At 40.4% G+C, this 23831-nt stretch overlaps 1 protein-coding gene across 1 annotated transcript in view; it reads right to left on the reverse strand.

The window, feature by feature from the left end:
* The window catches only part of PGM5 (phosphoglucomutase 5), a 68435-nt gene that overhangs the window by 24042 nt on the left and 20562 nt on the right, over positions 1 to 23831 (reverse strand). The window contains exon 6 of the mRNA XM_017740701.1: positions 2550 to 2665. Within this exon, the coding sequence (XP_017596190.1) occupies positions 2550 to 2665 (116 nt within the window). The remainder of the gene's footprint in view (positions 1 to 2549; positions 2666 to 23831) is intronic.

The raw sequence follows: 23831 nt of genomic DNA on the forward strand, positions 1-23831 counted from the left end.
CTCTCCATGCTGGCTAGCAATATGTTGTTTAAGCACCCTTAGCATTCACAAGAGACAGGATTTATCAGGAATCTGAAAAATTGGTGATAGGATGGAAGAACCAGATTAATATAAAGAACACAGAGTGCTAAGGAATGTAGAGACTAGTTTGAGGTCAGGAGACAGGAGCTGCAAATTTGGAAGACAGGCTGGAGTACAAGGCCTTACAGAAAGATAGAAGCAAAGGAAAAAGTCAATGGCAAGAGAAGAGAGAAGTCAGGGTTATTTTATTGCCTATCTAGAGGCAAACCCTAGAGGCACTTCCTTGACCTCCCTGAGTGCTTCTCTTCCCAAATTCAACCACTATCAGATACTCAGGATAATAAAATTAGACCAACAGAGATCACAATGTCCTCACTGTTACAGTAGATCAAAACACTTTATTTCTATGTGACTTATCTCCACGGCTAAAGTCCACTGGTACTTGGGACAGCCTTTTTAGCAAGACCTGAACATGCTTTTGCAATGTGAAAGGGAAATTTGATGTTTGTCTTTTTTTGTAACTGCACCATAAAATTTAAATGGCAAGTTTCCTCAAAAAAGACATCGCTTCTACTAAGCAACCAATGATCCCTCCCTTCTCCCTCACACAACAGCATCTGAAATAGTCATACTCAACATCATCAGATGAAAATGGCCTAGGAGACTAATCTCCCAAGCAGAGACAGATCTGTGGCAGGGGTTTGTCATGGCATATGGCACAGAGAGGCCACTCCTGTTTGTTTTACATACCTCTACACACAGGCCTGCATGCAACAGGAGGTGCTGCACTCTGTGGGCTAAGGTATCTAGATTACTTCAACCCATAGGAACTCATTATCAAAACTCTTACAAGCTCCGTCCAGTTAAAAACCACACTTAACTTTCCTCAGCATGATGATGAAGCCAGGAGTTTTTGTCTAAATTATGTGGGTGCTAATGAGGTCATACTGATGTCTCTACACCCACACAAGTTTCATGAAAGTATCTGGTTTTGTATGAGCAAGAAGAACTTCAGTATTTAGAAGGAAGGGGTATATAATTGGCCCAGTGAAAAAGTATTGAAAAGCAGTGAGAGCTGAGAACAACCTAGTTCACACCTCTCGTGGGTTAATGGAGATACAGTTCAACAATACACCACAACAAAGCAGTATATTCTGAAAGACACAAGATCTCCCTGCCCTTCTCCCCCCAAATTACATCTCTTTCAATGACCTCACAGAGCACCCTGCAGAGGAAGTATCTGTTCAAAAGATACATTCAAGGCAATACAAACCTGTGCCACTCACAGCAAATTGTGAAGGCATACAGTTTGCTACACATGGGACATTGGCTCCCATTGACAAGAAAAAGAAAATTAACATTCATTATTAATTTAAATTATCTTCCTTTTTACATGTAAGACCCAAAGAAATCGAACATATTTTTGGTACTTCCCTCACAGCCCATTCAGATATATACAGTAAACAAGATAACACATGAAGTGGCATGTCTATGGCTTAAAGGTATCCTCATTTTCAAAAAAGCAGCATTCTGCTCTAACTGACCCCAACCAATAAACTTAATACTTGACAAAGTCAATTAAAGCAAATGAAATTTGTTATCAACTTTCACTGCATGGTAACAATTTTCTATGAAGAGCTGCAGCCAAGGAATTACACATTCAAAATAGAGAACTCCATAGAACTCACACCAAAATACAGAATAAACTATTAGCCAGGCAAATTATTATGTTACTCTGGTCTGTGCTTTTTCAAAAAGACTTGTAATATAGCCCTACTAATAAATAAGAAGGAAGAATTTCTGTGCCAGAATCCAGGAAAGAAATAAAGAAGCACTTTGAAATTTATTCAGTTATTGTCATGAACTAAAACCACATTTGTGCAGATTTACAGACTACATAGTTCAATTACTTGCTCTAATGCTTACTGTCAATACTATATTTCTGATGGCTCAGATTTGTCATTTATTCTGCATTCTGTTGTTTGATTGGTTCTTGTGACAGATAAGGGAGAAACACCTAGGGAAAACACCGATGCTGACACATAACATGACACTTGAGCAATTTATCTGACACTTGAGCAATTGTGATGTTCCAAAAAGAGATCCCTGCAACGTTTTGTTTAGATGTACCATCAGATATACCAATCCTCATACTTGCTACACCTAATTACATCAGGAAAAAATGTGGCTCCCATACAGGCAAAATCCCACCAAATGCCATTGCAGTGTGTGAAAGACTTGCAGTGGAACCAGTGAAGCTTTTCTGACTTATGTCCAAGTCAGAAGAGTGTGCCAGGCACCTTCAGAAGTTGTCTGGACAGTAGTTAAGATTGCTTGCCACTTCTCAAAATCCATTTTTAAAGCCTCAAGGTGCTGGACACCACACTTACAAGACAAACCTCAAGACATGAAGAACAGCCAGTGGTTTAGCATGAGACAGAGCTAATTTGCTGATTCTTTTGGGTTTGACTTGAGGCATCCAGGAAAGATTTAAAGTCTGTGGTAATTTTTGATCATGTATTACTTACCAGTGCCAAAACTTTCCTCACCACAAAGGGAACAACGTCCAGAGTCCATGAGATTTGAAAAATATCTCCATCCTGCTGGTGTCTCATACACAGGAACCTTCATTACTTTTGCCACTCTGGAAAACAAACAATAAAACATCACATGATTAAGACAGTGCTTTTTTTACATATGGTCTGAGGTCAATTGAGGAACATTCTAGGTCTCATTACATCTCCTGACAGGTGCGCTAGAAGTAAAAAAAAAAAAATCCAAACCCAAGAACAGAACACCACTATTCAAAACTGATCCTTGTCTCAGCACCTAACTTCAATCAGAATCCAAGTATGTTTATACATTAAGTGTAGTATTTTGGAAAATGTAGGACCTCAGTTCAACAGGCTTTACCAGTATCTTTCTCTTCTTACTGAGCAAGAAAACACATAATGTAAGGATGAACAGTTTTGTTATACTAGTATTTTAATGGAAGTTGAAGTATTATGTTGAAGCACCTTCCTTTAAAAAATACAGGTGGGAATATCAAAACGTTTGAAAGATACTTCTACTTTTTGTAATGTGCTCAAAGGCAAGACAATACAGGAATGTTTCCATTATGCGGTATGTTCTTTAAAAACCTTCTCCAGTCTCAACCCGAATCTGAACTTACTTTCCCTATCTCCTCTTATGTAATAGATGAAATTCTCCCACAATGCGAGTGATGTGCCAGTATTTTCAAGAACCAAAATTAACCACCTTATAAGCTGGATGTGCATTCTCTTCCCCAGCTTGTTAACTGGTAAATATTCCTGTTATAAACTATAATGTAAAAAAACCTTTCTTGGACTATAAAATAAGAAAGAAAGAAAACCCACCCAGCAACTCTAAAGAACTCTAAATCCCAAGATGGGATTTATGCAGAACGAGTATTACCAATCTTCTTGTTTCTAATTGTATTTGGTGGTTTTCATTGTGCACTTAGGGTTTTCAGAACCAACTGTTTTATAATATGGAAAGTAAGAATTAAGATACAATGAAGCAATCTGACCAACTACCAAGGATCCTACAACTGCTTCAACTAACATACCTAACAAGATTTCTTGAAGTGAGACAGTTTACTTAATTTTAACTCCAGTCAAGCCAAAGCAAAGCAGATCAATCAAAGGTGGATTCAACACACTTAACATAATCTGTCTAAAACTATCAAGGTGAAAGCAGTCACCTTTATGATCAACAGAGAGACATCTGTTCTCTGATGGCACATCTCTCTGTCTTAAATTAAGTGCATGAAGTAGATGGGATAAACTGTCCAAATATGCCAGCACTGACCCCTTCAAAACCTGGTACATAAATATGTCCAAACTACAGAATCACAGAATCATCAAGGTTGTAAGAGGCCTTAAAGCTCATCTAGTCCAAACATCAACCTAGCACCACCATAATCACTCCAAGTGCCACTTCCAGACACCTCTTGAACACTTCAAGAGAGTTACTCTACCACCTGCATGGTCAATTTATTCCAATGTCTAGCCACTCTTTCAGCGAAAAAATCTTCCTAATATGGAATCTGAACCTCCCTGTGCACAACTTAAGGCCATTTCCTCTTGTCCTTTCACTTGATTCGCGGCAGAAGGGATTGGCCCCCACCTGGTTACAACCCTTACAGGCAGTTGTAGAGAGTGATAAGGTCCCCTTCGGCCTCCTCTTCTCCAGAATAAACACCCGCAGTTCCCTCAGCTGCTCCTCACAACACTTGTGCTCCAGACCCTTCACCAGTTTCATTGCCCTTCTCTGGACATGCTCCAGCACACCTTAGTATCATTCCCTGAGTACAGGGGGACAATCCCTGCCTGGGTCCTGCTGGCCACACTGTTGCTGGTACAGGCCAGGATGCCATTGGCCTTCTTGGCCACCTGGGCACACCCTGGCTCATGTTCAGCTGCTGGCACCAGCACCCCCAGGTCCTTTTCCTGTGGGCAGCTTTGCAGCCACTCTGCCCCAGCCTGTGGCACTGCCTGGGGTTGTTGTGAACCAAGGGCAGGACCCGGCACTGGGCCTTGTTGAACCTCACACCACTGGCCCTGGCCCATCGATCCAGCCTGTCCAGATCCCTCTGCAGAGCCTTCCTACCCTCCAGTAGTTCAACACTCCTGCCTGATGGTGTTGTCTGTGAACTTACTGAGCATGAACTCTATCCCCTCATCCAAATGATTGATAAAGATGTTAAACAGGACCAGCACCAGTACTGAGTCCTGGGGAACACCACTAGTGACCAGCCACCAACTGGACTTAGTTCCATTCACCACCACAAGTGGTGACACGACAGTTCAGTCCTTAAGTGCTCTGTCTGAAATTTTTACACTGTTAGCCTGCACTATTATAAAGTCTCCAAATCAACTTTTCCTTTATGTAAGAATACCCATTGCTATCTAAGTTTCCTCCTATTGAGCCTACGTGTTCATTTCTGTACTTGTATATAACATCTAAAATTAGTGGTTTTTAAATGACAGACTAAGAATTGCTGATATTTATTTGAAAAGAGCTAAGAATGTACATGAAGAAAAGGGTATTATGAAAATGTTTAATCCTGAACTCAGATTTCATACCTCTAGTTTAGAGGTAGGGGTGGGTATGTACCTCCTTGTGTTTATACAGCACTACATATATTATTGACCCTTAGAAATGCTGCTGCATAAAGGAGGTTTCACAGGGCACAGCTGAACAGGCTCTGCAAAAAATCAAGAACGTAAAAGAATTTCATTTCTGTGTGACAGTAACTTCAGGCTGGAAATAGGACTGTACTGCCAAAAAGAAAGAAAACAATAAACCAAAAGGCTATACCTAACATGCTGGAAGAGCAAAACCAATTCTCTTGAGGTAGCCTAACAATACAGTTGGCTTGCAGAACTGCTGCCATATCCTGGTACAGTTTTTGGAGAAAGAAATCCTCTCCGTTTCGCTTTTCTATACTCCTCTAGCTGGGGAATAAACAGCTGGTAAAGGTAAGATGGACTTACCTTTACCAGCACTAAAGCCTTCCAGAGGCTGTAGCTGTTTTCAAAGATTTCTATGCACTAGGCTAGCAATGAAAATACAAATGTTGTTTCTGTTGGCATGTGGGCCCACTTTGTACAGAGTTTATAGTACGAATAGTTTATAGTAGGAATACGACAGATGGTTCCATGCAACTTCTTTTTGTTGTTGTTGGCTCTTAATACTTTAACAGAGTAAGTAAGTAGAAGTACACTGAAAATTAAGCATACTCCTTTTTTACTGACATTTTTCTGAAATAAAGAATCATCACTGGAAGTCTCAATAAATGCAGAATGTGCCTTTATGCAGCCTATAGACATTCAAAGTGAAAAATCACTCCAGAAAACATGAGGGGGTTCCCAGGGGAAGTTGCAAAAATTCTCAAAGCTGCAGACTCCGAGAAATAATATGCTGCATCAGATCAAACAAATAATCACACAAAATACAGGAAAACACCCTCAGAGGAAGGAAACTAATATGTGACTGTGAAATTACTAGATCTTCAAAGCCAGGGAAAACAGAGATTAGATGCAGGAAAGGGGAGGGATTATTAATGCTCCTACATCTACATCTTTCCCAGCTAAAAATATGACTGGAATTACTTCAGTGAAGTAAAAAAAAAAAAACCAACCAAACAAACAAAAACCAAAACGAATCTTCATTTACCAAACTTTTTTTTCACTTTATATTTACCAATCTGCTTTTTTATAGACAAAATTACTAAATCAGGGCTTTCAATCACTGCTACAGCAAGAAGCCAGATTTTTTTTAAAGAAGTTCCAGTTGAGACTGGTAGAATCCCTATGGAACAAAATATGGAAATTAGTTTCTGTGTACTGCTGAACTGAATGTTTCCAGCACTATTTAAAGGAGCATATGGCTTCATGACAGGCTTGATAGATGCTAGGCAAATAAATGCTTAAGACAAGGGTTTCAGGAACTTGCAACTCTGCAAGAACTGCTGATGAATCACAGTAAGGATTTCTATCTCTAACACATCACAGGTCCGTTAATTACATTTTACAATATTTTTAGCAAGGTACGTTCACAGGGCAGTTCAATCAAGATTATGGATGTACAGCTTTTTAAGTTTCTCTTCTGTATACTTACACTAGAATCCCTAAATTTGGGGAGTTAGATATGTAAAGTCAAGTAGTTAAGAATTTTGTCTATATAAGATCTCTTGATGAGACAGGATACTACTTCTCTCAGGAAGTGAGTCTTGGAACCAGTACTGCAAAGGATTTATATCATGCAGAGGTCTTTCATAACAGAGTAAATTTTATGTATCCTTATATATGTATAATACATCATCAACAAGATACTGATTAAGCAGTGCACCTCTAAGGGCAACACCTCAAGCTATAAGCTTTCATGTTGTAGGTATTGACTGTTAAAAGGCCTGACTTGATGGACAGAATATACTTCCAGAGCAATTCAAAATAAAAACTAGGAAAAAATATGCCCTATAAATAGGTTCATCTTCCTAGTCTATTTGAAGTGAAGGCATTCTATTTATGTCTAATCACACAGTTGATATACCTGCATTTATATGTTCCATGAGTATGAACTGTGTAGAAAGAATACAACAAACTATGGACATTCTGGTTCTTGTCACCTTGGACATTTAATGGGACTGACTTCAAACACTACTCTTGCTTGCCTCCCTTTATTGTAAGTGCTCACTACATCAATGAGATTATACAATAAAGTTTCTTCAGTCTGGATGTAGCAGTAATTAGCCCTTGCTAGACTAGGAAACAGAGTATTTACATTTGGAACTAAACTGAAAGGTAATCTTAATTACAACCCTAGAATAACCTTAGCTAGTCTGCCCATATCAGAACTAAGGGCATTTATGTTCCCAGGATGCTGAAATACTAATTAAGGAGAAAAAATTAAAGAAGAGTGGACTGTACTTTTTGCAATTACACATGTTATTTAAAACTATATTTTGTGAATTTTTAAAAGGCAGGAGCAGATGCTTTTAAATGTGGAGATAACAAAATGAGTTAAAATAAAAGTATAAATTCTTGTACAGTTATGTAGTTAAATTTACCCTCCTGCTGTTTCACAGTTTCACGGTCATTTTTATTTTGAAGACCTAGTCCCACACTACCTATACCAAACGCCCATTTTTTATTCAAACATAAGGAGAATGCATACAATGCAACCCCAAAAAGTAGTTTGAGTTATTTCTTCTCTAGTAAACAGAATTATTGGAGAGTTTAGTACCAATATAGAATGTTAAGCCAGTTCTTGAACTCTACAATAAGTCTTGCCTAAGCATGAGCTGGCCAGTTCATAATAAAGGTAATAGTGAACACAAGTACGGCCTTCTAATAAAGATTAGAATTTTAAACATTTCCTGACAGAAAAAAAATATAACAGCTCATTCTAATACTACTCCTGAAAGACCTAAAAGACTAATGGACCTTTCTTTACCAGGCAACTGGACTACTTATTGTACAGCAGCACATCTGAATATCCCAGGTCTTCTTCCTTATACTTCGTAGCCATCTACATGTCACCTAACCAGGAAAACAGAGGGTACAGGACTCTTGATAGTCCTGATTATTTTCCTTGGAATTCTAAAAATATTAGCCTGCTTAAATTGTGTAAAAAGATAACTTTCCCTTAAAAAATATATATATTTAAAAGTGTTAAAGATCTTTGTGATACCTTTATTTCAGTTTTCAGTAGAGACAACAGACTGTTTTTCACAGATAGGCTAATGAAACAAAGTGGTCCTTGATGGTATCTCCCAGACATGTGGTCTTGCACTAGCAAAACACCTCTGACATCAGCAGAATTACCGACTTACATTCACAAGAGTCAGAGGGAAGTTTTCTCCAACTATATCTCTACAATGCCACAAAAACATCCTGATGAATATAAATCGTTCAGATACAACAGCCTGCGGCAAGCTGACATTCTTATGCCAGGGAAACTCTTGTAACTTCCAAGAATAGATCAGTCAATCAGACAGAATTATCCTGCCAAAGTTGTAATGCCTGTTCACCACAAAGATAGAAATCACAACACTGGGGGAAGGGCTTTCTCTGACAGGTCTCCTGAACTTGTAAAGACGCAAGTGACTGGCTAGAGTTTTGTATTGTAGTGAAATGCTCTCTAGGGTGAACTGCAGCATCACGTTCATTCTGGAGTCTTAACTTGGAGGAAGAAATAGATATTCATGAAAGAAACACTAGAGAAGCAGCTATTGCATGTCCTTGTCTCTCATCTTCCACCACCTGAAGATATCAGCTGACACGTGAAAGATGTTCATAGGGACCTGGGTGAACAGGCTTCAAAACACTGACTGGTATTCCATGGATACATTTATTTTCAATCTGTGGTGCCAGCACTTAGGTAAACAAGGTGCTGTAATTCAGAGAAGGGCAAGTTTTACTCTGCAGAAAGGCAAGCACTGACAGGCGCTAACAATCAGGAATTGAAGGAATTTGTAGGACAGATATGTGGGCCACTGAAGGGATAGTGTGTTGCAGCAGCATTCCATAAGAGATCAAACCTCCGTAATGGTTTCTTTCAGAGCTACTATGGCTATAGAAGAAAAAGGTTTCTCACTAGGTCTTCTAAATCTCTACTTAGCCACTGAAGTAGTCTATGTTATCTGATCTCCAGCTGATAAAAGCCTCATTTGATTTTAGGTCTGAAGCATATTTTATTTCAAAGACAAGACTATTATTTGACTGAAACTAACAGTAACTGGTTTTCTTTCCACTTCTGTAGTCTTTCCTCATGCAAAGAATTAAATATATCTCAATTAGGGACCTGCATCTGATTTATCAAGAAAATAATTTCTCTAGCTGAAAGTAAGTCTTCATGCAGTCTAACCTTAGCCTACAAATCTTTCTATTTGATATTTTACTGCCTGAGTTGCTTGGATTTTTTTCTAATACTCTGGACACTTCTGAGGTCAACACAAATGATTTATGTTTGCCTGCATCAATTTTGCTATCCCTTTATTAAAGATACTGGGTTGGCTGCTTTTATACTACAGACTTTGCCTTAAGTGTACCTGCGACCAGACCCAAAATTTAATAGGTTCATTCTTTTGGACCACCCTCTTCAACATTCAAAGTTCTCTTGCAAAAAGCACCAAACTATTTTTTAACTTTATTGACATAATATTCATTGCCTGATTAATCACCGAGTCCCTATCCCATTCTCACTGCATGATATTTCCACTTGTTCTCTCTTTGGTCTCCTCTTCCTGATTCTGGAGAGCTCTTTGCTACTTCATTTTTCAATTTCTGAAGTCTAATTAATCTCACCTTTGGTCAGTTCTCTCTTCATTCTTATTATTTCTTAAGATGGAAGAGCCATGAACCAAATGGTTGTAACTTTTTTTTCAGTCCCATCACTAAGTCTTTCCTTTTTATCTATGCAACTGCAATAGACTGTGAGAAATTCACAGTAGTAGCAATGACAGCACCAGCACTGGCACCAGCTATAACAAGAAATAGATGTTCTGCTTCTGGATGTTTTCACTCTGTCTGCACCACCTTCCCTTAAAAGGCTTCAACCGCATATTGTGCAAGGAGCAGAACTAAAACAAGTCACCTCCCTTATATGGTCAAGTATTACAGTGTTACTCCTTCCCAGTCTTTAATTTATTGAGCAAAAAAGCAGTGGAATGCTAAGCCCTCGCACACAACACAGATAACCAGGACACATCACTAAGAGACATAAGCTGTCACATCTGGCAGAGAGGCTGTCAGGACCATAAGGCAGAGAAAAAAATAGGTAGTAGAAAAGTTCCTTTACTTTTTGCTTTCCAGCACACTACATCTCACAGACAACAATCATAGTAAAAGAAATCAATAAAGAAAAAGCATCTGGAGACACTTTAACTATGAAGCATCTAAACGAGTTAGGATTTTTTTTTGTTTTCCTTCTTCCCAACCCCTGCAATGTTTTAACTAAAATACTTATGCAGGTGGAATAAAGGTGTTCAGGGGTAGTTTCCATCTTGAAAACCAGTAACTTCAAGCGGATTTTTTTTGGCTGACAGTAGTCCTGAGTAATGGATTGCTAATAATTGCAGAAATCATCAATAAATTCTAATCAGGACTATGTGAATTAGCTTTCTAACAACAGAGGCTTCTGGCATTCATGTAACATAACTGGTGCGAACAAGCTCTTCCAATATTTTCTCCTGCCTCTCAGTCTCACACTGGCCTTTCTTTGTTTTTGAAATCTTTCAACAGCAAAAACTAAAAACTGCCCTAGCAAAAAGGCAAAGTCATAGAATCACAGAGTCACACAATCATAGGATGAGTTGGTTTGCAAGTGACTTTGAAGATCATCTAGTTCCAACATCCCTGCCATGGGTAAGGATGCCACCCACTAGACCACGTTGCTCATAGCCCCATCCAACACGGCCTTGGACACTTCCAGGGGTGGGTTGCCCACAACTTCTCTAGGCAACCTGTTTCAGTGCCTCACTACCCTCACAGTGAAGAATGTTTCCTAATATCTAATCTAAATCTCTCATATTCTAGTTTAAAAACACTATCCCTTGATCTATCACTTTGTGTGCATGTGGAAAGCTGTTCTCCATCTTTTTATAGCCCTCTTTAAGTATAGAAAGCCTGCAGTGAGGTCTCCCCAAAACCTTCTCTTCTCCAGGCTAAACAACCCCGTGTCTCTCAGCCTGTCCTCACAGGACACGTGCTTCAGACTTCTGATCACCTTCACGGCCCTCCTTTGGACCTGCTCCAACAGGTCCACATCTTTCTGGTACTGAGAACCCCAGAGCTGGATGCAGCACTGCAGGTGGGGTCTCACAGAGGCAGAATGCCCTTCCTCGCCCTGCTGGCCTTCCCTCTTATGATGCAGCCCAGGGCACAAATGGCTTTCTGGACTGTGAGCACACATTGCCAGCTCATGTCCAGCTTTTCATCCCCAAGAACCCCCAAGTCCTTCTCCACAGGGCTGCTCTGCTCCCAATGAGTTCTCCTCCCCGTTTGTACCTGTGTACAATCTGGGATTGCCCTGACCCAGGGGCAGCACTTTGTGCTTGGACTTGTTGAACTTCATGAGAACCTCACGAGATTCTCATGGACCCATTTCTCAAGCTTGTCCAGGTCCCACTGGATGGTATCCCTTCCTTCTGTTGTGTCAACTGCACCATCCAGCTTTGTGTCATCTGCAAACCTGCTGAGGGTGCACCCAGTGTTACTGCTGATGTCACTGATGAAGATATTGAAGAGCATCAGTCCCCAGACAGAGCCCTGAGAAACACCACCCCTCACTGGCCTCCACAGTCCATCCAGCCAATTCTTTATCCACTGAATAGTCCATCCATCAAATCCACGTCTCCCTGGTTCAGAGATAAGATGCCGTGTTGGGACCATGTCAGAGGCATTAGACAAACCTAGGTATGTGACATTTGTCAGTCTTCCCTTGTCAGTCATTGTAGTCACTCCATCATATAAGGCCACCTGGCTGATCAGGCACAATTTGTCCTTAGCAAACCTGGGCTGGCTGCCTTGGATCACTTCTTTGTCTTGCATGTGCCTTAACACGCTTCCATGAGGATCTGCCCCATGATCTTCCCAGGCACAGAGGTGAGGCTCACCAGTTTGCAGTTCCCCCCATCTTCCTTTCTCCCTTTTTTAAAAATAGGAGTGATGTTTCCTTTTTTCTAGTCTCCAGGTGACCACTATAACTTTTCAAATATGATGGAGAATGGCTTGGCAACAACATCAGCCAATTCCCTCAGGATCCTGGAGTGCATCTCATCAGGCCTTAGAGACTTTTAACTATTTAGCTTCATCAAGTGGTCTCATACCTGCTCTTCACTGTCAGTGATGGGAACTTTATTCCCTGAGACCCCACACGGAGGTTCAGGGACTTGAGAGATGTGGAAAGCCTGACTGCCAGTGAAGACTGAGACAAAGAACTCACCTCGGACTTTTCCATATCTGTTTTCATCACTTTTTCCTTCTCATTCACCATGGCGTTTATTTTCTGGCCTTTATTTTCTGACCTATGTACTTAAAGAATCCTTTCTTGTTATTTTTCACATCCCTTGCCAAGTCCCATTCCATCTGCACCTTAGCTTTCCGGATCCATCCTTACATGTCCAAACTGTATCTCTGTACTCTTCCCAGGTCACCTGTCCCTGCTTCCACTGGCTATGCACTTCCCTCTTATTCCTCAGTTTGAGAAGCATTTCCCTGCACAGCCATGCCAGTTTCTGCCCTGCACTCTTTTATTTCCTAAACACTGGGATGGAAAGCTTTTGTGCTCAAGGAACAGTGATCTTAATGAGTTTCCAGCTATGGGTCTGCTCTTCGGTTCTTAAGGACAGTTTCCCAGGGTATCACATTCACTAATTCTTTCAACAACTGTAAAGTTTGCTCTTCCAAAATTCAGCGTCCAGACTATGGTCCTTGCCAGGCCAATGCTCCTTGGGATCATGAACTCAAACCAGGCATGGTCACTACATTCCACTCAGCTTCTGATCTTAACCTCTCTAATGAGCTCATCCACACTGGTCCCAGTCCAGTAATGCTTCTCCTTTGCTCGGTTTGTCTAATAAACCCCACGTATACCATCTACCTGGCTTGTGTCTCGTAATACAGAGCAACCATACACGCATACTAGAAACTGAGCTACACGGAACTCATGTTCAGCAGAACCACCACCATACCCAAGGAATACTATGTGGAAAGTCAGACACTTGGCTTTAAACCTCTAAACCAAACAAATTTAGAACTCAGTATTACCCTTTGGGCCCTTCAAATTCATTGGATTTCATTTGTCTCCCTTAGGAGCAGACTTGCACCATCACAAGGACAATTAAAACACTCACCAGGGAACTCAGGTTCCCCAGTACCTAAAGTGAGGCTTCACAGTCAATCATATTCCTTGTTGCCACCTGTAGGTCATGGTGTGAACACACAGCTCCATATTTCATGCCATCAAGTTTTCCTATGCAGGCTCTGTAGTACCTCAGTCAAATGTTACAAGCACCTCGTGCAACATACAAAAAGGACAGCACTTTTAAAAGTACTTGAGACACTTTACAAAACAACGGAAACTAATTTGTGTCCCAATCCCAACAGGCAACTTTTGGATTCTATCCCAAAGGGTAAAACTAAGTTCATATGCCTAACTCCATAGCCAGATGCAGAGCCAGGGGAGCACTGCAGAACTGAAATGCATTTGTAAGCAGGCCAACAGCTGCAGCACAGCTCTGCTCTGAACCTCTGAGAAAGGACTGCAGAAAGCCACTGCCTCTTCCGTACTCTTCAGGGAATTAAGTGGTCAAAGTAAAAATAGCCAGCACAGCTCCTCGCTGAGTCTGCCTTTGCCTTCCAAACTAATGTGATAATCCTGTCCACCATGGGCAGGAGGTGCAAGGATACTTTTTATGGACACTGTACTTTAGCCTAGTCTCACTAATTTGTGATGGAGTGAACTGCCACTGATGCAGATCTCATTGGTGAACAGGGATAGGTAAATGCACTTTTAAAAAATACATGAAGCAGATGGCATGCAAAGCTGAGATTTATCACCCCACACTTGCTGGTGCTGCAAATAGGTTGCTGTTGTAGTGATCAAGATATGAAATTACTGCCTGTGTTAAACTATCAAGAGCATGCAAATTACATACATATTATCATAGTGAGATTGTTACCATCCCAAATTTGGGAGCACTATGAGGCATTAAAGAATCTGCTTTCTAGAAAGCAAAATCACTTTTAGGAAGTTACACTGGTGGAGTCATCATATGCAAGCCTAGGTTTTAAGGCCTTGAGTACAACTTTGGCTTAGAAGTTCCTCTGAAATCTGGATGATAATACAGAGTTTTAGCCATGAGATTCCATAGGAGAAAACACTTCTCTGAACAGCTAAGTGCTTAATTCAATTTAATTGAAATTTGTATATACAGAAACTGAGAGCTATCCCTCCTTTCAAGGAAATATAGCCTTAAAAAAATCCCACCATGGACTTTATGAGTAGCCCCTTACTTCAGACGTGAAACTGCCCAATAAGCCTGTGGCACCTGCTTCTGCTCAGACTATTATGGTATGGATAGTGCTGTCAGCATGAAAGCACGGTAGGTCAGACTACAAAACACGCAATTCCTTGCAGCCTCCAGAAAATAAAAAACATCACAACCTAAATCTCTTCTGTCAGCTTTTAAAAAAAATCACAGCACAGATTTTAGCATGGAGCAAAAGGAATCAGAAATGGATGCAACTCCTAAACAATACCCTTTGGTACAATAATAATAAAATTTAACTGAGTAAATACTGACTCCGTGGTGTTTGCTATGAGTAGAGCTACTAAGGAGCACAGTCTTGTTCATCTCTATTAAATACATTGCTAGGTCAAGCAAAAAAACAATATTCCTGCCCTTTTTTAAAAGAAAAGTTAATTTAGCCATAATGCAAAACCCTTAATTTCAGATTAAATATTTGTGCTCTCATTACAAACAATGGAATCAGATCTTAAGTGAATACACTTTTAACTGCTAGAAATTACTCTTAGTTACTTTTTACTAGGAATAAGTTGATTGTAAAATTCTTTTTCCAAACTATTAAAAAGTTTACCCTTTTGAACTTAACACATTACCAACAGTTATCTCTTCTTTCTCTTCCCCTAAATGATAAAATTCAGAACAAATCTAGTGTGTTTAAAACTAACCCAGACCATCAACCTGAATGCCTGTATCTGGACTGAGTTTGCTAGAAGCAAGCATTTATTTTAAGTACGGTATTTATAATAGTGTTGTTTTCTGCTGTGTTTGAGGGAAAACACAGACATGACGAGAATAAACAAGAAAGGAGATCAGAAAAATTGTGCAGCATTTCTCAGGGGCAGGTCTACAAAGTTCATAGCCGAAATTTTTGTGGGAGAAGAGGACTAGTGATTTAAGTCCTGCTGGATACTCACCCACCTTAGGCACCTCTGAAGGTGCAAATACTAAATGTTACATGGAGCAACAGAGCATGGTGCAGGCACCTGTAACCTCGGGGTGAAGGAGCTATCTGTTGAGCAGGAAGCAGTCTGGGCCCATCAGCGTGGCACTGTGCCCCGTGTTGGCTGGTCTCCTTCACAGGCCAGGTTTGGTACTTTACTGGCACAAGCACACAGGCAGTGGGACTCCGCAGAATATCCCCACAATGCTCTGCATGATACCATGTAGACATATGGGCTTATCCAGGCTTCCACAAAAAACACTGCAATGTGTGAAGAAAGTGTAATTCAGGCTTTGCTCAATCTGTATCTTAACTGCAGCAGTGGTCAGGATGCTCACAAGCTTTGCATGATTTCACATTACAGTACTGTCTGTGGACATGCAACCCCATCTTCTGAGTTGGGTTCTTGAGAACTCTTCCCCCTCCATGTCTTATGTCCTTCTGGCCCAGCTTCAGCATGCCACCCACACTGAGATTTATGAAGAGAAGCAACCTAGGAGGTTTGTGCTGGGGGATACTGACTCAATCACAGCACAGCTTCAATTTCTCCTTTACAGGGCAACAAGTGTTTTATACAAGGGCTCAGTGCCAGAAAGAAATGAGTACAAAATAAAAAGGATGAAAATAAAAAACAAAGGAGTAATAGAAAAACCAATACTTCTGTGCAGATCCTGTTTTCTATATTCTCCATCCATTTTTTTTTAATAAACTTCTACAAAAGGCTTTCTTATTTCCATTCAAATCTCTAGGCATTCTCATGAGTCCAAAAGTTAAATGTGCTTAATTATGTTGCTGAACTGGTACCAAGAGGAAAATGTCAACTACTTTGCTTTACTGCGTATTAAACACCCATTATAAAGCAAGATTAATTATGTAGACTGTAAGAGCTGTTTCCAAGAAATCTGCTAACAAATTCAGTACCTTACAGACAGAAATACCACTCCCTAGGAAGAGGGGGGAAAAAATTATGCCAAGGTAATAGGTCTGTGTAAATAAAGGTAAGTTGGAAGGTTTACTGTTTTAAAAGGAGGGAAGAAGTAATTTCAAAGTACAAAATGGATGGGTTCATCCTCTTGCTTCTGATTTCTCATCATCGTTTTAATCTGTACAGAAAAACAGAATGATGGGGGCACACTGTGTAAAGAATCCAAACGATTCTGCAGTGTAACTGCAGCTAGCTGAGAGGTTTTCCTGTGCTGAGACTACAGATTGCATGGGTTCCTCCTGCCTAGCCCCTGCAGACTCCTCCTTTGTCTTTAAACAGAAGTACCAATAGGGAAATTCTGTTTTCTAGAGGAAAAACTCTTAACATTGCACTTAAAGTCCATCAAACCAATTAGCTTGACCAAGTATCAGTCATCCCTGCTAAGTTAATTGTACCCGAGATAGACTTCAAAGCTTACAGGAGGAAGGTCAGTTTGTCAGATCCACATGAGGAAAGAAAACCTTCTAGAATAAACAGCTACTGAATGTTAAGAAGTGAATTTCCTTCACTGAGACTCTGCCCATACAGATTCCACTCACTTGGGGTGACTTTCCAGCACCCTCCCAAGTCACAGGGCAAAGTTTAAAAGATGTAAAGATAGGTAATTAAATAAGGAGCATGTAAAACAGCTCAGCAACACGCACGGGGAAACACAGTAGACTCCTTGCCCATTTTGTCTCAGGTATGGAAATACTCTTAGACATGCAAAAGCATTGCGAAGACTCTCATCCATTCATAACTAACAAATTTTAATGTGCTGAATGATTCATTTGAAGAATTTCTAGAAACGATACTGCCAGGCTTTCCACAACTCTGTCCAGTGAAACAAAGAATTGACTAATCCTGATAAAAATAACAAAGTTATCTGAAAAACATGACATGTGGGCCTTGATACATCCCACTTTTAATGGCGGCTGTAAGGATAGAAATTGAAGGGTCTGATGAGTTAGTTCAAACTGCAGTTAAGTATCATTACGGTAAACTCAGCAGGACAGCCTACTAATACGTCATTTCAGTGAGTTATAATAACCTTAATTAGCTCTCTAATTATGCTGGCTGAGTGATACCCACCACAGAGACAATTTTTGCAAAGATGCAAAGTCAGATTGAAAACGGACAAGGAGCATACAGCTCACAGACTGGTAATAATGACAGTAAAATCCTCAAACTGGCAAAAGCAAGAATGAATTGAGCATCTTAAGCATTTCTAAATGATGAAGGAGAAAAAAGAAATGGTATTTGTGCAGAGATTTGACAAAAAGAAGCAAACAGATCTTTAGTTGTACCTGATAGGGAGTTGATGCATTTGAACAAGAGAAAGTAGTACTCTTTGAGATCTAAAAGCTCACAGCAGTGCTCCTGAGACCATATTCATTTGACTTCAGACAACAATTTCTTCTGTTTTTGAAGAGCAATCGACTCAGTATTCTGTTAACTAGGAGGGGTGTACAATTAGCGCTTGATTCTGGAAGACTCAAGACCTCAGAGATGGTGTGACAAGGGCTGACAACCAATGCTGACTGGCCCACAAAGGAGCTATCCTTATGGTCCCATCATGTTCTGTCTTCTCTAAGAAATCAATCTGCCCTTGAGAGGAAAGATACTGATAAAAATATGACACTGGATGATTGTAGAGATAAAACAACCCAGCTGGCTATTCCAGCACTGAGGGATCAGCCAGTCAGGAGCACCTGCTTAATAACTTAATTCTACAATTTACAAATAAATCTATGACTAAGCTAAGTTCCTAATACAACTCAGCAGTAAGTGTATGGAGACATTTGCTCTATCTGTATTACTCCTCTTTGGAATCACAGAAAGATTCTGCAAGCCAGTCAAACCATCCATAACTACACATACCACACCTCAGATCCATAGTGCCAAATGAAATAAAAAAAAAGAGCAATCTTTTAAGGAAATTCACAGACTGTGGCTTAGTTTACACTGTACTAATTTGGCAACCTCATGATGCTTCAGTGGTAATAAATGCTACTTGGACAGTAAAACCATAGTCAGTTTCATCAACAACAAAGCCCATACTTCTCATAAACTCAAATGAGTGATATAATTGATAAAAGTGATGAAAACACGAAAATTCTCACTGGGTTCGCAGTCAAACCAGATAGGCTAAAAAACTACTGATGTATGACAGTCACAAACAATACATATGGGCAACATATCTTCTCTTTAACGTAAGTAACATACTTCCCCACTTAGAACACGCAAGTTTGTGAAAATGCCGTAATTGCCTTTGACGTGTACTTTTCCCCAAACCCCAACGTACAAGTCTGATAACTTCTAACAAAATGTATTACAGCAACTAATGTTGTTTCCAAGAGTTTCTCTTGGTTACAAATGTACTGGAAAGCTTTGCACAAGATGCAGTTCTGTGTAACTTTCTTATTATGGGGTTGTTTTCCTCAGTGTGTGGGATGTTAACAGGTGTACTCATCATGATGTTCCACATCAAATGCTGTCTCATGTTGCTTTAGTCATGAGTTTAAGATTCAGATCCAAAATGCATAACTTTGCACCCTCTTCTGTGTATGTTTCAAGAGTCAACTCCCAAAGGAAGTATAACCTTCACGACAGAGTGCCTCTGACTCCATGCCTTATGAAAACCTCATTGTCCTTTTCATACAAGCTCTAACAGAATGATTAGAAACAGCTGTTGACATATACAGTATTCCGCTATGGCTGGGCTAGAAGTAAGGAAAAAACAAGAGACAAAAGCTCCTTTGCTACAGACAACTAGCAAACACACACATTTCTGTGAGTATAATGAGAGAGAGATGTGCTTTGGCAGCAACATATCCCAACAGAATTTTGTCTTTCACATAATAAAACCAGCTGGCATAGCTCTCAGAGTCCTTGTGAGGTGAAATTAGAATTGTAAAATATCTCAGTTTGGAAGGGACCCATAAGGATCACCAAGTCCAACTCCCTGCTCCACACACAATGACCTAACAATTAACCATATGACTGAGACCATTGTCCAGATACTCCTTCAACTTTGAGAGACTTGCTGCTGCAACCACTTCCCGGGAAATCCTATTCCAGTGACAAATTGCACACATATGTACTGTATATCCACAGAGAATGAGGCTTGATTGCAGAGTTCACAGTAGTAATGAAGAAAAGTCCAACCAGATGGAAAGCATGTGGCCATGCTCTCCAGATGTACTGCAGTAATCCCTAGGGATCGTGCCCCTCCTGGCTGAGATAAAAGAATCACTTTTCATTATTATTTCAGCATTCATATGCCTACAGAGTAAGTTAACTTCTCATCAGTAGGATGAAGAGAATGCACAGTGATCAGACATGGTGACTTCTAGAATTTGGTGAACTTTTACACAACAAATGTAATTCCTTTAAAAATTCCAAGTTTATTTTAGCCTCCAAATTCTGCCATGGCTCAGCAGCAGGAAGATTATGCCTTGTTCTGGAAAAGACACTGTCCACTTCTTTTACGACAACAACTGACTTAGTATCAGACAGTCTCTCTCTGCCCCATTCCCAACAGCATGGCCTGTGACAAGCTAAGCTCTGCAAGCAAAGGCGGGGTTTTCTGAATACACATACAGAAAAACAGCTGTCACTGCTATGCTGTAGTATGCTGTGTTAACAGCCTGACTTGTTGCTGGTTTCCTGAATAAGACAGGAGACCAATCTTAATGCATGGAAATAACAGAAACAAACAAAAAGGCTGAATAAAGCAAGTTGGTCCCTGGAAAATGAAACTTACCTAATAATACAAGACTCACCCGAGCATGAAATGACACAAATGAATTCTAGTAGTGGGCCTTGTCTCATTAAGGATTTGGCAAAAACTTCGCATTTAGTGCAACAACGAAGTATCAGCCGGGTCTGTAATGAATACAAACTACAGAAAAACAAAAAAATCCCAAAGCATGAACAAGGGAAAAACAGTACTTAAAGCCTTCTCAACTCCCCACCCCTAAACAGTGACCTTTTCTATTCTAGTCTCAAGTCCTGCACAGTCACTGCTGCATACAGAACCTACGGGGTTTTCAGCAATACAAAGGTCTACGAAAGGCACAGAAGGAATGCTTTGTAAGTTCTCTAGTTCTACAGAAACTGTCAGGAAGATTTATTATACTGGAAAAGAAAAGTGATGTCATAAATTATAAGGTATAATAAAGAGGTACTCTCCTTACATTCTTCTGCAGATACTTAGTGAGGTGAACCTCAATAATGTCAGAACTAAAGACTGGCAAGACCCACGGTCTCTTTCAGGAAATGCAGCAATCCTATGAACCAAGCACAGGGAAAATACCCTCCATTAACACAGGAGTACACATGTTTCATATTCATTAGCCTTTCCAAGCTTACTACAGTGAGGTCAGCTGGTTCACTGTGCCTATGCTCATTGACAAAGATGCAAATCAGATGTGAATATAACCACTATATGTGTTACAAAATTGTACTGACAGTGATTCAAATTGGGTTTTCAGTACTCTGAATTATCTGAATAACAGAGAAAGAATGGCTTTAGGTATGTGTCAGAAGTCACTGGTTGCCTCCACAGTTGCTTCTTCACCTCCTAAGGACTGTAATACTACTTCCATCCTCTAATGCAGAGTCAGAAGGATAGCTCAGAAAATGATCAGGATAGAAACAGTGCAGTTTCTCCAGACGGGCAATTTCTTGGTTTTGAAAAAAATTTAAAAATAAATAATTTTTAATTTTTTTTTTGGCAACATGGAGGTTTTCTATATATCACCTTGCTGCTACACAGTAACTACAAGAGTGCAAAGGTGTGGGCAAGCTCAACAACTATGGTGGTGTAAGGACCTTCCAGCAAAGGTCTCTTCATAGGGACACAGTATTACAACTTAGATTGGAAGCAACCATGGAGGTCTCTAGTTCAACATCCTGGACACTGAAATTCCTTCTTTCAAACTTCTTTGCCTCTTGTCCTCCTACCATGCACAGCTGTGAAGTGTCTGGCACCAGCTTCTTAACAGTCACTCCATAGGTGTAGGCAGCTGAAGATGGCAGAGAAGCCATCTTTCTCCAAGCAGAACAAACCCAACAACCCAGCCTCTCCTCTTAGGGCCTGTGCTCCAGCCCCCATCTGTGTTGGTGATCCTATGCTGAACTCACTCCAGTTTACTGATGTTTTTCCTACAGTGGGGATGCCAAACCAAACACAAGTATCTGGGCGTGGTTCCACACATGGTAAGCAGAGAAGAATCACTTCCCCCACTCTCTGCACCATATTCTTATTCATACAGCCCAGGATGCCACTGGCCTCTTCTGATTCCAGAGCACACAACTGCTCAGAGAACTGTCCCCCAGGATGCTGGGCTGTCTCTGCAGAGCTGCTCCTCAGTTCCTCTGCTGCAGCCTGCATCACTGCAGGGCTCTGCCTCTCGGAGGGCAGGATTCATGGTTTGTCCTTGCTGAATTTCATTAGGTCTTTGCCATCCATTCCTGCCAGCTATCCAGGTTCCCCTGACTGTACCAACAACAGTGTGGTGAGCAGGACCAGGGCAGAGATCATTCTCCTGTACTCCTCACTGGTGAGGCTGCACCTTGAGTACTGTGTTAATTTTTGGGCCACTTTCCTCAAAAAATATACATTCTGGAACATGTCCAGAGACGGGCAACAAGGCTCATGAAGGATCTAGTAAACATGTCATATAAGGAATGTCTGAGGGATCTGGGTTTGTTTAGTCTATAAAAGAGGAGGCTCAGGGGAGACCTAATCACTCTCTTCAACTTCTCTGCAAGGAGGTTGTTATCTGGTGGGAGTCGGTCTCTTCTGCTGTGCCTACAGTGAGAGGACAAAGGAAATGGCCTTAAGCTAAGATAGGGGATATTCAGATTAGATACCAGAAAAAAACTTTTTTCACTGTTAAAAGTGGTCAGGCACTGAAACAGGTTGCCCATGGAGGTGGGAGTCACTATTCCTGGATATGTTCAAGAGGTCTCTGGATCTGGTCATGGATTCAGAGGTTTAGGGGTGACAGTGGCAGTGCCAGGTGGGCAGTTGGACTGGATGACCTTGTAGGTCTTTTCCAGCCTTGATGATTCTATGACTGGTTGACTCTGCTCTCCAGCACATCAACAGATACCACACACATAAACCGGTGTCCTCTACAAACTTGGTTTGAGTGTTCTCCATCTCCACCACTGACAAAGACATTAAACAAGACCACTTACCAGTTCATTAACCAATTGCCCATGAGTCTGAGCATCAAACCAGACTTTTACCTACCTAGTTGTCCACCCATCCAAATCATAAAGTCCTGAGTTGGATACAAGAATAATGTGGGACAGTTTCAAAAGCCTTGCTAAAATGGCAGAAAATGACATCTGCTATCTTAACCCCATCAACAGATTCCATCATTCCATCAACCCAGGCAATCAGGTTGGTTAGACATGATTTATTCTAGTAGCTCCCTAATGATGCCATTTAGATTTCTAGGATTGCCTGGCTTTGCACTAATTTTTTTCTCTCTCTTGCAAACTGTTCTGCCAATTTTAGAGACTGCAAATTAGTAAGCACTCTGTTTGGTTGGAGGACTTGCCTGGGAGGGGAAAGGAAGAAAGCACTTTCACAACTATACAACAGTGTTCATAGAAAAAGTACAGAAAGAAGAAAGCACAGTATGTCATAGATAAAGACTGTTCCTACAGAATCAAAGAATTGTTGATGTTGGAAAGATTTTAGGCCTTTTTCATTTCCCCACAAAAGGAAACATGAGACAATGCTTCTCCTTCAAAATTAGTATCACAATTCAAATGATTATTACTTAAAGTAAGATCTAGTCTAAAAGGACTCTCAAACTTCTTCAAATAGTTTAAAGTACCCTGGCTCTGCCATAGTCTTATAATGATCTTCTTCAAAACACCCAGAATGTAAAGAACAATTTACTTTCCTCCTAATTTGTAAACAACCTAGGAAGAGTATACTTTAATACACACTAGAAGTAGAATTTTAAACACACAGTTTTGAAATTCTGTGCCAGAAAAGTTTTCTTTTAAATCAGTAGGAAGCATTCTTCATGAAGGTCACCCATTGACAAAAAATCCTTTGATGGGAGAGGTTGCTCTTGGGTTGATACCAGCTGTGCTGTCCAGCAAGGGCAAAACATGTTCAGACATGCTGATCCACCAGGGAGCCTTTTTAAGTTGAAGCACACAATAAGACTACACAAGATCTTGAAAGAAAAGGGGCCTTTAAACTTAAGTAGTCACAAAGTCTTCTGTAACTGACTTCTGTAACTGCAAAATTCCCCAGCCTGTTTTAATTAAAACACTTTTGGACTTTTTACCAGGACATCTGTAGGAATTCCTGC

This window comes from Corvus brachyrhynchos, unplaced genomic scaffold (genome assembly GCF_000691975.1).
Source record: "Corvus brachyrhynchos isolate BGI_N302 unplaced genomic scaffold, ASM69197v1 scaffold467, whole genome shotgun sequence".
NCBI classification, from domain to species: Eukaryota; Metazoa; Chordata; class Aves; order Passeriformes; family Corvidae; genus Corvus; species Corvus brachyrhynchos.